This window comes from Manacus candei, unplaced genomic scaffold (assembly GCF_025592945.1).
Source record: "Manacus candei isolate 608988 ecotype Guabito, Panama unplaced genomic scaffold, ASM2559294v1 h1tg000021l, whole genome shotgun sequence".
NCBI lineage: Eukaryota > Metazoa > Chordata > Aves > Passeriformes > Pipridae > Manacus > Manacus candei.
In genome coordinates, this window is record NW_026138069.1 from 671047 (window position 1) to 688947 (window position 17901).

Below are 17901 nucleotides of genomic sequence, written 5' to 3' on the forward strand. Positions count from 1 at the left end.
ATGCTGGTGAGGTCAGGTTCTACCCTGCTGTTCCCACCTTCCCCACCAAAGTGATTGGTCCAGCTAATGTGGTTGGTGATAACTACACTGGTAACCAGCCTCTGGAAATCTGATGATTATTTTGAGGCTGGGACTACTTAGGTAGCTCAACTCAGATCATACCCCACCCTGGGGTCTGTGCTAGACGTTAACTTCTTTCTTGTGAAAAGGTGAGGTGTTATAGAAGATTTCTGCCTATGTACACTGACAGTGTACTTAAAGGTTTTCTTCAATTACACTGACGATATGTCTGGTCATGCACCCTCAACAAAGGCTGAATGATTCACTTATGCAGGAACTTATGCTTTTGGCTTTGGACTCTGTCCTTGGTTCCCAGTTCAATCCCATTTTTTTCAGGGAAGACGACTGGCACATCATCTTACCCAGGTCTAGTCTACAAATTCAGTAGCCCTGAATAGGAAGCTGGTATAATGATCCTCATTATTGAGCTTTGTTTACTCCTGCCTGACCATTAGTGACAACAGTTTAGAAACCAATGGAGATCAAGACTCAGAAGTCTAATAAGAGGAAGGTTTTTATCCCCTAATCCTGAACTGATTCTAAAATTGATTAAATAGTCAGCAGTCTTAATACTCAAATTTCAGGAGCTTGGAGATCTTCAGATTGAGGTTTTGGAGGTTTTCTGTTTGGATGTGCTGAGTTAATATGAGAGGGCAGGATTGTTCCTATGCTGAAGTTTTGGTCCTTTTGACCCGTGTGGTGGTGCAACTTGGCATTAAAGTCAAGTGCAATGCAGAATGTGGTGGGGACATGGAATCTTTACATGGTGAAGGATTAAACAGTATCTAATGTTATCTTTTCTAACAGTGGACAGACAACTCTATTTTCAAGACACTCATGCTTTCTACCAGTTCTCAGCGGATGAATGTACCTATCTTTTCTGTGAATTTGAGAAAGAGGAGGAATGGAAAAATGGAGTAAAGCTCCTACTTCAACTGCTGCCATTGTCTCCCCCCAGGATTGACATGTGTAATCTGTAAGTGTGCATATGCAGCTGTTTACAACTTTTGCTGACTATTTTATAAGTGTCTGGCCTTATAATGACACTGTTTATTCCGAAATCACCTTACAAATAAGCCGGCTTTAAAACCTTTAAAATCTTTAAAATCAACCCCAAGTTTTGCAGAGATGTGCTTTTCATCTGAGAAGATTAGTCTGGATAAATAAATGAAGGCACTTGACTTGGGGTTTTTGGCATATTGTAGTTCTTAAGCACTGGCTTACTGCCTCTAGCTTGCTGTATTATTTAGGCACATGATTTTTTTGTCTCCTCTTACGTTTGGAGCTTTGGCATGATTTTGGCAGCAGGTGTGCTGTGGAACTGATTGACTAGCAGATCAGATGCTCCTGTGATGTGTCAGGATCGGCTTTCAGAAAGATAGAGTAGATGGGTGGAAATGCAGTAGCTTCTGTCTTCTTGTTTTAGTTTTCTACTGCATGTTTGCCAGAGCTCTGTAGTATCACAGTATTATTCCTTTTTCAGAATATGCCTTTTAAGATTTTTGCTGCCCATATGTGTCCTCTTTCATGTAACTATTGGATGTTATCATATGCTCTGTGGTGATATGACTGTGCTCTTTAGAGGAGATGTTGGCTATTTAGAGGAGATAAAAGGAAATCATAGCTATTTGTGTCACAGGATAAGGCCAAAAGATAGGAAAAAGGGTGTTAGTGAGAACTTTGGAGGCTCATGACCCTTCATGCCTGAGCAAATCTGCAGGAGTAGGCCTGGATAGACAAGCTGGGTTAAATTCTTTCGTTGTCCCTAGCATGATGAATCCTCAAACCCAATATTTATACTTTAAAATGCTTTAGTTTCGTCAGCTTGAGTGAGTGTAGACAAGTGACAAGGACCCCAAGTTGGCTAGAACAGGGGACTGAGTGTAATCTTCTAAGCAGATGATTCATATAGGAGAAAACCTTTGACTATTTTTGCAAATAGAAACTCTTGTCTTCCAGCTGACTCTGTTGCTAAACAGTTTGTCTATCCCTTAAATATCAGGGAAATTTCATCTTCATTTCAATGGGAATTAGAGTTTTCCTCATTATCAATGCAAGTCAGGCCACTTTTCATGGTTCATGACTACTTGTACAAAGGCTTCAAATCAAAAAGACAAACCAGATAGGTCATATTGATGTGTTACCTGAAGGATGCTGGGTAGGAAAATGGATTGAAGACTTTTTGGGTTTGAGTTTACAGTCTACTTCGCAGTTTTATCGTTTCAGTACAACTGTCATTTCCAGTGGAGGATGATCCCTGTCACATGAATTGAACAATTATTCATTAATGTACTATTCCAGCTCCTCCTTGCTCCCATTATTCAAATTTTAGTTGAAGCTGAATTCCTTTTGGGAATATTTTCACAGAAGAATTGTTTTCTGGAGGTTTTACCTGTCAGATTGTGAAGGTGCTTTTTAAAAAAGCATATATTGAAGGAATTGAATTTTAAATAACAGTATAGTCTTGAGGGAGTGTGATATTAAAGGGGAAGGAGGGTTTTCCAGGTTCAAAATTCTTCATGCTTGATGCAAATAATACACTACTAAAACACAGTCTGAAAAGGAATAGGTGTGATGAGGTGTTTGTTAAGTTTTCTGACCAGGTTAAATAAACCCATATGCTTATTTTCATGAAGAAAGACAGCAATTCTAAAAACTCCTTCCTGCAGTGAGTGCTTGTCTTTTTTCAAATATATAAGTCATTTTACATACCATTAGAAGCATAGGATTTTTTGTAATTTGGTATTTTTATTCTCATTTTTCTGTCCTGGCTTTTTTCCTAATTTGTACTGATGGCATTCTGCATGTACATAGGGATAGAGAAATTCTTACCTTATTAATTGGATTCCCTGCTTTTGAAGAAATCAGAAGTTACTGCTTGTGGTTGTACACCAGAAGGCAACACTGGATGTCTCCTGGTGGTCCCAGAGGCTAGATGATCTCTGTCTCCTCTGCAGCTGGTGGGCAGCAGCCTTGCCTTGCCTGGACTGCTGGGTACCTCAGTGGATCTCTGAGCAGAACCATGGTACTGCTCTCCCAGAAGGAGTCTGTACACTTGAGTAGGCAGTAACAACTCTGGGGACTTCCTTTAGCAGCTGTTCTGGAAACGCCATTAAATAAACATGGCTCAGGTTTGACTTGCTGTAGGGATTCTTGATGGATTTGTATTTGTTTCTGGTCAGTTTTAGGGGTGTTACCAAATAATACTGTAGTAAGATTTACAATGAAAACACCATTCTGAAGTCTGAGATGTACTTATGTTTCCTGAATAAATGCTCCCTATATTTTGACTGTGGCAAATTCCCTACACTGGGGGGAATCCACCATGGAAAAAAATTGGGACATAGCAGATTTTCAGCATCTCACACTAATCTGAAGGCTAATGTTGTTGTAGTCCTAAGTAGGATTTAGGACTACAAGTAGTAGTAGGACTAAGACCCTGAGATCCTGTAAAATCAGATGAGATGGGACTGATGCAGAGGCCTCTTGGAGTCATTCAACACTTGATGTTAATCACAGTCAATTCTACTTGAGTAGAAAAGAAGTGAATATTGCAATAATCTAGGAACAAAAAAATCTGTATTGAAAGCTGTGCCATGGACTTCTTTACAACCATAAGTGATCACTTAGGCTCTAATCCGATGCTTCCTAAATTCTTTTCCAGTTACTGCAATGGTGTTGTACCAGGTGTTTAATCCTTGTGTGCTTCTTTTTCCTTCCTTGCAAATGGGGGTGTCTATAACAACACCTAATTCCCAAAACCACTGATGAGACTCAATTAAAGAATTCACATTTTATTCATTTCAGAAAAGTAATCATTTTTAAAAGTAATTTGGTTTTAATGCAAATAGACAGGATGAGATATTTGTTTAGTGTCTGCCTTATGGAGTTCCTGGAAAGCTTTTGCTGAACACAAACAGCTCTCAGGTATTGCATGAAGACTGATTTGTGTGCGTGCAAATCTAGGGCAAGCATCCCCACATCTCTGTCTGCTTAGCAGACTGAGCTCACAGGCCACTGAACTGTATAAGCATTAGACTGGTTTGCCTGGGCTTTGAGCTCCTGTGTGGTACCAGCCCTACTAGATCCTGGCTGTCTACTTTTGAAAAAATTAGAATGATAAATGTTGCTTTTTTCCACTGACTTGGGTGTCATAATACACTCTTCCCCTCTGATTCCGTAGAGCTCATACTAATTTTTAGTATATTAATGATTTCAGAAGTATTTGATACTTATATGCAGATGAATACTGGGAGTATTTTTAAATAGAAGATGAAGTGATAAAGGCCCAAGATGGAAATAGCTAGGCTATGTGCTGTTGTGGGTTTATAGATTGCATCTGTGTCTGTGTCTACTGAATTGCTATCTTCTGCTTCCAGTGTAGAAGAATCAGGTCCTAGTCTGGTTCTGGGAGATCAGAAGAGATCAGATGTGTAGAGAAACTTAGGCATCTAAATAGATCAGCTGTTTTAATCTTATTCCAAATTATAAGGAGAAAACCTGAATAAATCAGTCGTTGTAAATGAAAATGCATTCATTTATTTCTTTCAGGCTATTTATAACACTTAAAATATTAAATCACATTTTTTCTTTGAATACAGAAGCAGTTGTGAAAATAATTGTGATTTCTCTGAATTACCATTTTAGTCTGAATATGCTTGCCCCAAAATGAATGCATGTGTCATTCTGTGCTTTCTGACCTTAATTTTTTAATCAAGGAATGGAATTTTTGGACATGGGGTGTAAAAACCACAATATACCAGCTGAGTATTCCAAATGTGTTGCCAACTCTCTCCCTGAGGACATCAAGGCACATAAGCAATTAAATAATTTAGTCAAAGACAGAAGCTTCTACTAATACCTGGGATTTATGTTTATTACAGCAGCTGCAGTTTTGTGTATCTGCTCAGCTTGCTGACATGCCACTGCTTCTTGAATACCATGAAAAATAAAGATCTCAAGGGCATTTTCTTTTCTTCCTTCCATAGTAATAACCTATATATGCACACCTATATTGGTATCTTTCTCCCAGTTTTCAGTAAAGCTTCTGTAAGAAGCTAAAACACAGATGTTTTGGTTATGGGAATTAGACTCTTTTAAAGAAAAACACAGTGCTATCCTGTGCTGCCCATAGCAGCTTTTGTGTGGCCAGACTGTCCGTGTGGGTCAGACTTCTGAGACAGTTTCTGGCAGGGTTCTTCCTGCACTGCCCCTCTTTTGCAAAGACATGTGAAGTCTCTCTCTCTCGTGAGTAACTGTCAAGACAACCTAATAATGTTCTCAACTGTTGCTTTAGTTTGTTAATATATCTTCTTAAATGTATTATTTTCACTTTCAGTTATTCTTTCTAAATATCAAACCATACATGTCATATAGTTATTTTGATGTTGTCTGTTTTCATCTACATGAGCTTACATTCCTTAGGTGCTGCTCCACATCTTAGCAAAGCTGGGTGGTGGGCAGATGGAAAACTCTTTGCTCCGTTGATAGAGTATGTTTTTAGCAAAGCGAAATATGCAGTCTCATAAAAAACTCTGATCTAAAGGGTCCTGCATTCTTCAGTTCTTCATCATATTTTAGTAGCTGAAGAATTCTCTCACTGCTTTATGTTGGTCTGATCAAAAGAGTTCTTGACAGCAAGGGACAAAGAGTGTACTCTGTCGTTAGTGACACGATTAATTATTGTCATGTTGCAGTCATCATTTTGATGTGGAATCTCAAAGGCCCTTTTACATTAGTGCCTGTGGCTGCATAGTTCCTTACTTTCCAGGAATCAAAAGATGTTGAAACAAAATGAAAGACATGATAAAAATCTTATTTTTATTTTTTAAGGCCTGATCAAAAAATAGAAGATACGGCAGAAACCAACGCTGAAATTCTTGCTCGTCTCACTTCTGCGGTAAGGTCATTGCATCAAAGTTTGTACTGATCATGTTTGAAATATTGTCATGTTTTTGATCCCTTCAAATTAAAGACTTAGTGAATGGATGTTTGTCTATGCAGACTACTTTTTTTTGGTCTGTGGAAGGGGAAAGTTTTACTGAGGCCTTAGTGTGCAATTCCAAAGCTATTAAAATCAATCCAAGCAAGGACTGCTGCAGCCTTCTCTCTTCGAATACATGCTGTTCATAGTCCAGGACATACCAGTTTGGAGGATCATGGTAATTTTTGTGCCATGTGCTTTACACTCAGACCCTCTTGGTCAACTGTATGTCAATGTGAAGGCAATGATGGGATGGGAGGCAAAGGGAGAGAGAAGATTTCAGCAATCCTGGTGTAGATTATCATAAAATTATGAGGAGACCCACCTGGAAAAACTGAGTATCTGTCTTTCTGACTATGTTTAGCCTCAGTAAACTTCACCGTAATAAACAACAGCTTATCCTGTCTCTGCTAGAAGTTTGTACATCTTGTTTATCTTTTTGTAAGATCATTGTTCTAAGATGCAGACAGACAGGACTTCAGAAAGTTAGGCTAGATTCACTCAATTTAATGAAATCTGTATAATTTCAGTGTACTCTCAGCAGGTTTGCAGGTGATGCAAAACTTAGAGGAATAGTTGGATCGCCATCTCCAGAGGCCTTTCAAAGATGTGTAGATGGGGCACTTAAGGACATGGTTTAGTGGTGGACTTGGCAGTGCTGGGTTAACGGTTGGACTCTATGATCTCACAGGTCTTTTCAAACCTAAATAATTCTGTTGTTGTGCTGCCATTTAGAGGGACCTTTGACAGTCTGGAGAGATGGGCCAACAGGATTCTCAGGAAGATCAACAAAGGGCAATGCCATATCCTGAATCTGGGAGAAATAACCTCAGGCTTCTATACAAGCTGCTCAAAGCAACTTTGCAGAAAAGGAGTGAGGGTCCTGGTGGACAGCAGATTGAACCAGAAATGTGCCCTTGTGGCAGAGGAAGCAAGTGCCTCCTGGGCTGTGTTAGTAAGAGTGTTATCCTTAAGCTAAGGGAGATGATTGTTCTCCTCTACTCTGCACTGGTGTGCCACATGTGGAGTGTTGGGTCCAGTTCTGAACTCCAGGTACAAAAAATGGATGTACTGGAGTGTATGCAAATGACCATGAAGATGATCAGGGGATTAGAGTATCTGACTTACAGGGAGAGTCTGAGAGAACTGGGAGTGGAGCTTGGAGAACGGAAGGCCATGGAACCATGGAACAATGTGTACAAATACCTGATGGAAGGGAATGAAGAAGATGGAACCAGGCTCTTCTCGGTGACATCTTGTGACAGGAGTGGCACAAACTAAAAGAAATTCTACTTAAACATAAGCAAAAAACTTACTTACTGTGAGGGTGATCAAACAGTAGAACAGATTACAGGAGAGTGGTAGTGGAGTCTCCTCTCCATCCTTGATCCTTGGAGATGTTGAGAACTCAAATGGACACAGTTCTGAGCAACTTGCTCTGGCTGACCCTGCTTTGAGCAGTGGTTTGAATCAGATGATCTCCAGAGGTGCTTTCCTACCTCAGCCATTCTGTGATTGTATGGTTCTGTGAATGTCACACATAAATCATGGAATTAGGGTTAGTTCTGTTTTGGGTATGTGAGAAAGTGCAGAAACGAAAGTGAAAGAAGCCGTTGTTATGAAAAAGGCATGAGGACAAGAGCTATTTTAAGAAAAGTAAGTGAAGTACTATCTTGCAATTGCTGAAAAATGGAAGGGAGGGAGAATTTATCTTATATTTTTTAAAGACAAATGTCTTCACAAAAGACATTTTGTAATGTGTTTGAAAAGCCAATGGTTCTGTATACTCAACCTTACTCAAAAATAATTTAAAATGTATGACATGAGAAAAGGCTGTGTTTTAATTTTTTTATATTTTTCAATTTTTCTCTATATTCAAACTCCTTGTTTTCTTTACCTTTTGTTCTTAACTGAAAATGAAAGGTGAGCTCAAAACCTCAATATCCCCCATTTTTAGTTCCTAAGAAATAAAAAATAGAAAAACACTAAATAGTTTATGCAAAGTTATGTCTTTTGAAAAACTCAAAATCTACCAACTCTATAAAACACTGCCAGTATCCCTCAAAAGCTTTACCTCTCAAAAATAGAATAATGGGGATTTTTTCAGTTAAGAAAAAGAGAAGCACTGAACAAAACAAAGTGACTTTCTGAGTTTAAGAACTAGATCTAACTGCTGCTGGATACACTTGAGTACCATGCATATCCTCAAACACCTAATTGACAGTGAATTCAGAGTATTTCACATCTAACTTGCAAGGTCAGACCTTTGAACTACATGCTGAATTATTCCAGCAGTAGAGCACATGGACAGGGTTTTTTTTAAATGAACCATTTTATTACTGTAGCTAACTAGCTAAAGAAAAATTAGGCAGTTGCAACTCCAGATGGCCTGACCCCATCTATTGCCATGGTGATTTCAAGAAGTCTGATCTTTTCTCCTGCATTTTCTGATTTTCCACAGAACTTTGAGGGCTCTCTGTAATGATTTTCTAGTCCACCCTGGAGAGAAGGCACAAGACCAGAGCAGGATCCTCCAAACATTAACATCTGTATATGAACTTTTCCCTTTCATCCCTCTAGAATATTGCTTTTCCTCCATAGAGTAGATATGGATCTAAGGCACTCACTGCAACTTTATGGAGAGCCTTTTTACGTCCAAGGAGATTTGAACCCTCAGCTTACACCATTCAACAGTATTGAACTCCCTAGTATAAAGGTTCACATTTTTTTTTCTTTACAGACAACTTCAGAATTTATATGGGAAAAAAGGGTTCTGTAAGCAGGATCTGGAAACAAAAAGTGAAGGTATTAGCCATGGCTGGAAATGTGTTTACTATGGCTTTTTGGCTTACTGGATGTTTATGTATTTTGTACACCATCAAACCAGTCTTCCTTGAAGAATTCGTGATTCAGAATCCTGTTCATGATACCCTCCACACCAGTATTTCAGAAGTGGAAAAAAACCCCCAAACCCCTACTTCCAGACAACACTTAAGCAGTCCAAGATTACAGTTGACTTTGGAGGTTTAGAGATACAAATCCCACTGCCGTCTCTTCTGTTTTTCGTTTTGCTTTTCTTGGAATAAAACATTCTTCTCATGTCACAAGAAAGTTTCTGTGTCAGCTTTTCTTTTTAGGGGATGAAAGTCCCAAATTTTCAAACCTAAACTGATTGTGAAGATCCAGCCCAAGCAACACTGGAGGAATCTGTGTGCCTAAAATATAAATCACTCTTTTAACCTATCAAATTATATGCTGATAGCATATGCTTCATTACAACGAGGCATCGACAACACCATCAAACTTAAATTTTAAAGGCAGCTGACATGCATGCAGTGCAAAGTGCCCTTGGAAATACATTTGCATCACATAATCTCTTTGGTCATGAATTTTTAAGAAAATGCAATGATTACTCACAGGTTTAAAAAAGCATTCCAGAGCTGTCATATATCCCCTGTCATGTCCCGAAGAGCAGCTTCATATTCAATGTTTTATCTGCTAAAACCAGAGCATGGAGGGATAACTATGAGTGTTTCCGCTGCAAAGCTTTTACCTTACCTTGTGATAAAACAGAAAAGAGTGTCAGGATGTTAATGAAGTGTATCTTGAAAATGGTTTTCTGGTACTTTAAGGCATCAGCCAATACTACTTTTATTTAGAGCACATCAAACTATTGTAATTTGAGATGCAAAAATATGAACTATACTCTTCTCATTTTTCAAAACCCTGCTGTTTTAGAGACTTCTGTTGCAGGATTTAATTTTGAAATTCTGTGAGGTTTGGCACTTTGTCTTGAGATCTGAGGTCCTGTTTGGCACATTGATATCTGGAATACTGTTTCACTAAGGACTATTAAGGGCAGAAAAAAGAGAAGGGAAAAAAGTAAAGGTGGTATGCACTGTCTGCTAGATGAACAGCTATGCTTTCTATGATAAATGACCAGATTTGTGGATAAGAGAAGAGCATCAGTTGTGATTTACTTTTCAAAAATCTCTACCTCTATTCTTTGAAGACAAGACTCCCCATGTAAATATACCTTTTGTATTTAATCACGCAGAAGTATACCTGGGTACCACTCTGTATGCACACTCTTTCTGTTCAGATTGCAAAAAAACCCTGATTGAGATGTGATAACATACCAACAACACACTCAAAATGTTCTCTTTCAGATTTTCATAATATTTATGTAAATACTGTGTGCTAAGCTGACCTTTAAACTGAATCAGTTTTGACATCTGCAATGCTACTCAAAATGGGATAGTATTTAAATAGTGGTAGCTTTGTAGTAACAAGCTGTATGTATAAACCAATTTTTTTTTAATTTAGTATCTCAATATGGTAGGTGTGGTTCTTATTTGAACATATATTTTACTTTGAGTCTGCATTATTGTCTTCAATGTAATGTGCAACTATTGATCTTTTCAAACAGGCAGTAACTGAAATCCTATTAGGAAGAAGTATGATAATGTGTAGCATCTGTGCAGTGAGGAATGAATGTTGTGCATGGATTTCCATTGGTGTGATGATGCATAGGAACTGCATGTCCAACAGAGATGTCAAGTGCATTTATGCTAAAATAGACAAAAACCTATTGATTATGAAATCTGGGGACACCAATCAAATCCAGAAGGATGCTCAGCAGTACCAATTCTTTGTGATTGGAGTGAATCCTGTGAGAGAGAGCATCAAGTTGTCAGGATGGAACCCTTTGATGAAGAAACTTTTGCTTAATAATAGCACTAGAGAAATATATTTTCTCCTGCTGAAGGGTTTTGCTCAAGTTAAGTAATATTCCCGCTGCATTCCTGGCACACAGCAAGCAATGGGATATTTTGTTTAATATAGACAAAATATAGAAAAACAGCCTTTTGTGATTTTAGCACTGTCTTTCAAACTTGACAAGTGCCACCTTATATGCAAGAGTAATACTGCAAATATAACTGCAGGATGCCACAATGCTGCCTTTTCTTCTCAGCAGATGGGTTTTTCTTCACACTCATGGAGAGATTTGCATTTTTCAATTGTTTAATTGGGTTAAGTGATATGTTTACAATTGTTGCAGGTTGTAGTGTCTTCTAAGGCTAATCTTGGGATAATGTATTTATTAAATGCTAAAAGATAAAGATGAGACATCAGTGCACTGTTTCTTACTGTCAGTAACCAGTGAGAATAGACCAGAATCGAAGCATCAACATTGGTATCTCCTGCTGAGCTTAATGAGGAGAGAAGCTCTGAGCAGTGTAGTCATGAAAAGTTGTGATGGTGCTATTCAGAAACAACTTCAGCTTTTATTGAAAATCCCCCTCTCACTCTGGATAGCTTGTATGTATTATTACTAGAGTATAGTAATTGCTGCAAGCAAGCACACAAGTTGTTTTTCCATGGAAGAACTGTTCATTCCCATTTTACTTTCAGTTTATGCTTACATTAGCCATGAATAACGTTTCTCCAGACATGGGAATGGGTGTACAGGAAGGAAGGAAGGGATGGTAATACTGCCATCTTGCACAATTGTGCTGGAAACAGAATGACATTTAAGAAAACCGGGGCACTGCCTTCATATTTTCCTGCTTGGAGTGGCAGAAAACTCTTGTCCCTCTCAGTAGGGCAACATCAAGGAATAGAAAAGATCCTTGTACCTTGCAAGGACAGCAAAAAAAATCTCCTTGGTCCTTTGCCACAAGGGAAGGAAGGATGCAAGCAGAGGATGTGGCCTCTGGTATGACTGCCTTCTGACACATGTAGAGCGTACTGCTGGGTGGCTGCTGAGTGTCTGATCAGTGGGTGCTGGAGTTATCATCGTACTGAGGTGCCCTGAGTGTTTTTGTCTGTCTTTCTACACAGACCAATATAATATTAACTATTCTTCTTTCACATTTTCAAACTTTTCTTCAGAGTCATAAGAGTGGGATGTTGACAGTTAGTAGTAATTGTATTACTTGGGGGATCCTTTGTGAGCTTTGTGCCTTATTCCGACCAAACCACGTCTTGTGAATGATGTTTGAAATTTTACATGCTTTCAGAAGCTGGATGTGAAAACTCCCACTGCAGAATAACCTCGAGCTTTGCATAGGTCTGTTAGACAAGATGGCTAGTATGTGCTGTTGGAGACTTTGTACAGAGGGGTCAGACAATCCCTACAAAAAACAGTTGAAATGTCCCATTTATTTATTTATTTATTTATTTTTGATACTAGAGGCAGGCTGCCTTAGGAAAATTTGGGAAACTGGAAGAAGATGAGAGGTGTTCAGAGGATCTGAGAGTGTGGATGAGGCAGAGGAGGGAAAGAGCTGAGATGTATGCAGGAGAAAGTGTCTGGGGTGCTGTAGGCCACGTGCAAGCAGTGAGACAGATGATGGTGAAGAAATCTGAAGCATAAGAATAATGCATAGGAAAATGATAGAAAAAGAAATTATGTAAGAAGGAATAGACCTATGCAGAAAAGTGGATGTAGAGTCAAGCTGGCTAAAGAGGCAGTAGCTGGCCTTGTAGACAGTATAGGGAAAATATGAAGCATGCAGAGACAAGAGGGTGAGGAATGGAGCTGGCTAGTGTGGCAGGGCTCTGTCATCACAGACCAGTGAGATAGCCTGTAAAACTGAAAATCAGATACCTCTGACTTCTGCATGTTCATCTCAAGTGAAATTTTGGATCTGAAACAATCAGCCATGCTATTAGGAGAGGTTGTTTCCTCCTGAAAGATCCAAAAAGTTAATATCAATTATATACGTGAACCTCAGACAAACCTCAGCATGGAGAACTTGCTTATCCTGGAGTCACACGTTAAATCAGCATTACAGTGTTCTCATCAGAGGCAAACCAAATATGTAACAAGGAAAGGGAGAAACTTCAAGTGTGTACTTGTGAAACAGATATACTGTGCAAATAAATTGCAGGTCGGGCTACTGAATTGCCTGCTCCCTAAGGAATGTGTGGTATTTACATTAAATTAAATTAAAAATGAAAAAGTTGTCACAGAATGCCCAGCTGAAAAGGAAATAGATTTGCTAGGAAAACTGACTGTAGTTTCAAAACCAGATACTTGCATAATTCCACATGCAGCTGACTGCTCCAAAGAATTGACAGCTGGTATTTTGCCAGTGTTGAACTTTGTTTTGCTTGACTGTGCTAGGGACTATAACCATCCTTTCTTTTCCTGATGTTTCAGGTACAGAGAGAACTGGCTGCTGTCATTGCCTTGAAAGCAAGGAAGTCAGGTGAGTCAGGCTGAACTTTAGAGGGGGTTTTGTAACACTGCTCCCTTTTATCATCTATTGAAGTACTTGAATTGTCATTGCTGTCTTATTAACATGGGGAAAGAAAGACAGTGATGGAGAATCTGTGTATAAGCACAATGCAATTACAGTCAAGCTTCCTTTCCTCTAGCTTATCCTACACATCTAATAACCTAGCTGATAAAGTCAGTGTTTTGTGGTAAAATCATGTGACTCTGAACTTGGGTCTCTTTCTCACAAAAATCACCATTTTATCTGGGCTGGCACTTCAGGAAAGAAGCTGATGTCTTTATTTCAGTTACATTTAAGACAATAAGTTGGTAAGTTCCCTATTATTTTTTTTTATGGCTCAGTATCTCATATATTATCTTTTCCTTACACCAGTGTTTTACCTGCCCATCCAGGTGTTTTTCTTTATGCTGGAGCAAAAGGACAGCTTCATGCACAAAGGTGTCCTTTCCTGTCTAGACATTTGTATGGCTGTAAAGGAAATCTTTGTGATTGGGGCAGTAGAAGAGGAAAGATAAATGGATAATTGAAAGTCTCTGACAGTAAAAGCATTTATAGCAAATGCTGCTGTTACAATGCAAAGGCACTGAAATATGTGGTCATCTCAGCTCTGTCAGGGTTTGCTTGCACAGATGCTTCAGGAGGTGGTGTCTGCATTGCTGAGCTGGAGAGGAAGCAAGGGAGCTGTGTTTTCCGAGCACTCCATGGGAACTAACAAAACCTACTTGGCCAGACTTGACTCTATACAGGGTTAACTCTCTGATATCTTCATGTATAGAGCAGCTAATCTGCAGCAAATTGAATGTATTTCTAGAGTAAAACAGAGGTGGAGTTGCCTTAAGTTTTTTAGCAGGTTCCCAAAGCCATTCAGGTCTTCAGGAGTATTTTCACTAAGCATCTCTTGTGATCTTCAGTGATTTTTTGAGAAACCACTGGTCATGGATCTTGCACTTCTTGAGCTATTTTTTGATGTGTTAATAATACTGTGTCATAATATCTGTATATGTTTATCTGTGGCTTACAAGTACAGCACAAAATTTATAACACACAACACATGCACAACATACAACATGGTGTTTTAAATTGGAGGCATCAAGATGTGGCAGGTGATTCTGCAATATCTTTTCTTGTGAAAATGTAAGTGTGATAAAAATATTCAATACATGGTTGGATGCATTTTTGTCCAGAAATAGTAGTACCCATAGGTTACATCCACAGTCATCTGCAGATGTAAATCTGCAGAAAGAGAACACAAACATAAGTGTGAATTCAGACCTGAATTGCTTTTGTGTAGTAGCTTTGCCTCTGAAAGTGGTGTAGTAGTTGATGTTAACACCTCTCAGCTACTTGCCCTTACCTGGTATCACCCCAGTCCCACCTGATTTATAATGGCTGAACAGGGAAATCCTTCTGCCCTGATTGAGTGAAGAGAAAACCAGGCTATTTTAAATAAGGGCTCAAGGTAGTATTTTCTTTTCCTGTCAAATGGGCTAAGAGTGTAGTGCCATGTACTTTCTACTTGCTGCTTATACAGGTATAAGAAATCTCCCTGCTTCTCAGCAGGTGGGTCAGCAAATGTTATTGCTGCTACTAGCAATAAATAAGACTCTTTTCCCAAAATGAGTTGTTTTTAACCTGAATTAGCCTCTCATTTCCTTTTGCTGGATTGTTACATAAAAGGTTGTTTTAGTAGAAAATGGGCTGGGGGTTGGATTAGGAATGAGGTGCAGGAGATGAAAATGGGAGAGGAGGATATGTCTTAGAGTCTCCTTTATACTAGTGTACAACCCACATTGAGCAGGTAAAAATATTTTAGTTAAAAACCATAGCTTTAAATAAACAAAGCTCCCTATAGACTTTTGCAGTGCTGTCCAGCCTTTCCTAATACATTAATGTAAACACTTTAAATATCATTTTAGATCTGAACAAAAGATACCTCTTTAGACAGTTTAACTAGTGCATGCTTGTTGTTGAAATTTGCATTTCTTTATACCTCATCTTGGATGACTATAAAAAATGGGTACGTGATCAGGCATAACTGTAAGGTCTAAGTTAAGTTAATGCCTTTAGTACAGTAGGTACAGAGTAAATTAGGTAGTTGATTATGCTTATTTTATTGCTGATGGTTAAATTCACAGCATAGCAGTTACTGTTAGCAATCAAGCTGTGGTATGCTGTGCCTAGTGAACTGAAGCATATTTCAGAGAAAGTAATTCTGGAGCTGAAAGCCACAGCATCTTTCAAAGATATTGTTCCTCTAACCCTCTCCAAGACTCCATATAATTCCAGGAAATAAGCCTCAAAGATCAGACAAATAGTTTATTTTGGCATGAAAAGATCGAAACATGGGTAGTGGGCCAGCTGCCCTGGGTAGCTTCCAGACTGGTGTGTGAAGGCGTGGGTGCTTGGCTCATCCACCCTGGAATTCATGAGTGGGGAGGACAGGTGACAGGCATGGTCCTAACCTGCTACCTGCAGTGGATAATGCAGGTAGCATTATCCACTGCAGTTCATTAACCAAAACCTTTCCTAGAGACCAGCAGCCCAAAACTCAAAGCTGTTGTGCAGTGGTTTGGTGGTTTTTAAATTGTGGTGTTTCAAAATATTTCATCTAGATAGCTGGTTAGCGCTACCAGTAGGAGGAAAAAAAAAGAAAAAAGGTATTTTTTGTTAATGCAAAGACTATGTAATTTGTTCCTGAATTGCTTTAATTTCTGGATATTGTGCTAGAAAAACTGGCTGATTAAAGCCTTTGTCTTACTTGTCTAGGACTGCTGTAGTAATCACTATGTTGCATTGCATGGAAAGTGCTATCTATACATGCACACAAACACCACAGATCCAGCTGCAAGAGGTGAAGAGGTTCCAAGTAGGAAGGTTTGCTATGTTTGGAGGGGGGACAATATTGCCTGTGGTTACCTGTGTGAAACTGTTTTTGTTTTAAATGAAGCTGGGGTTTGCTACCTAGTATATGCATAGGTGAAGTAGTAATTACAACTGTTAGAGTTCTGGCTGTTTCAGAGATTTAAACACTGTATCTACTGACAAAAAGTTTTGAAAACCAAGGTAGACACCTGAGCCTACTGTGGAGTAGGGCAGAATATCAAGTTCTTGCTAGTACAGGATCTGACTTGATGGAGAATGTCAGCTACCAGTAAATAAAAAGCCAGTGCAGTGTGGGGTAAAATGCCTTTCCCCAACAGGCATTCTTCTGTTTTTACTGTGGGGTAGAAGAATAGGAGAAACTCATAAAGCTGACAGATGCTGAAGGAAAAATGAGGAACCTGAAAAAAACAAAAACTTCTGTGCTGTGGAAAAAGGCTCAGTGTTCGTGTTCCAGATGTGTACTGCAAGTATACCACTCTGATAGCAAGGCTGACAGAGAGGTCCTTGAGAGCCCTCATGCAGAGGGAGCTCAGCATTTTTAGCTTCTTTGCAAATAAAACTAAAACAGGGTAAAATAAAGGTCTGTAATTCGGAAGATTTGATGGACCTCAGTAACACTGTTGACTTGAAAGCACATTTATATTTAATTAGAATAAAACTCTCATGATAAAGGTGACCTAAGAGGTGGAAACGAGCTTGTGCACTTCTCTGTGGCTTATAAAAATGCATTGAAATTGTTCTTGCCTAACCTTAGAAATAAATAGATGAAATGATGTCTTCTGTGGTTTGGTAAAAGGTCTGGCGAAGCAAGTAACTGGAGCAGAAGGGAATTTTTGTCTTTAATTGCAGGCACTTGGCATTAAATTGTTGTGTTTGTTTATACCTTGCTGGCTTCTGATGGCTTCTGCAAATGTGCTGAAACATAACAGAAATGCAACCTCTAGTCTAAAGGTTTACAGAGGTTGGCATTTATCTCAATTTCTCATCATGGCTCATGACATGTTTCTTATGCGTTAGAGATGGTAGCTAAACAAGGATGAAAAGCAGCAAATAGCCTAAGGCTGAAGGCTTTAGCCAGTGGCATAGCTACACAGGTACATCTGAACTGATCAAAACCTGTCAGGTAGATGCTTTGTACTGGTGTTAATCCCCTCTACAAACAAGATGCCGAGCATTTCTGTGCATGAACCTGGCTGCACCCCATGGCATCACCCAGCAAATCCCTTTATACCTGAAAGAATTTCTATAGCTTTATTAGTGCAAAGGATCAACTGATAAGGGCATGGCTCTAGTCTTTGTATTTATGAACACAGAGGCTAATTAAGATAATAGCTGACAAAGTATGGATGAGGTAGGAAGAGGGTGACTGCAGCTTCTCCGCAGGCATTGCTGCGGCAGGGCTGTGGGTACTTTTTCCTTCCACTGTGGAGGGCAGGGCAGCCACAAAAGCCCTAGCACTTTTGTGTTGTTTTGGTCCCTCTTAAGAATGACATTCAGGTTTCCATTCTATAATTAGATACATTTTAGTCATGCCATTCTTGAATTGACTACCTCTATTGATTTTTTCAGTGACTCATTTACATTTTATTTATAATAGTTTATAATAAGGTGACTTTTGCAATGTATTAACTTCATATTTGAGATCTTCTGGATTGCCTCTACCGTATTCTGACATATATATGCATATCCACCCTTCCCCTTTTCTTTTGAATTGCTTCTGTCAGAACC

General features: G+C 39.0%; 1 protein-coding gene across 2 annotated transcripts in view; it reads left to right on the plus strand.

Moving 5' to 3' along the window:
- RAPGEF5 (Rap guanine nucleotide exchange factor 5) overlaps positions 1 to 17901 on the plus strand; it is a 159806-nt gene that overhangs the window by 31680 nt on the left and 110225 nt on the right. Inside the window, exons 5-7 of one of the 2 annotated variants that reach the window (XM_051785914.1) lie at positions 868 to 1036; positions 5893 to 5959; positions 13212 to 13260. In XM_051785914.1, coding sequence (XP_051641874.1) covers positions 868 to 1036; positions 5893 to 5959; positions 13212 to 13260 — 285 coding nt within the window. Of the gene's footprint in view, positions 1 to 867; positions 1037 to 5892; positions 5960 to 13211; positions 13261 to 17901 lie in introns of those variants that run through there. The other variant, XM_051785915.1, reaches the window with a different exon arrangement.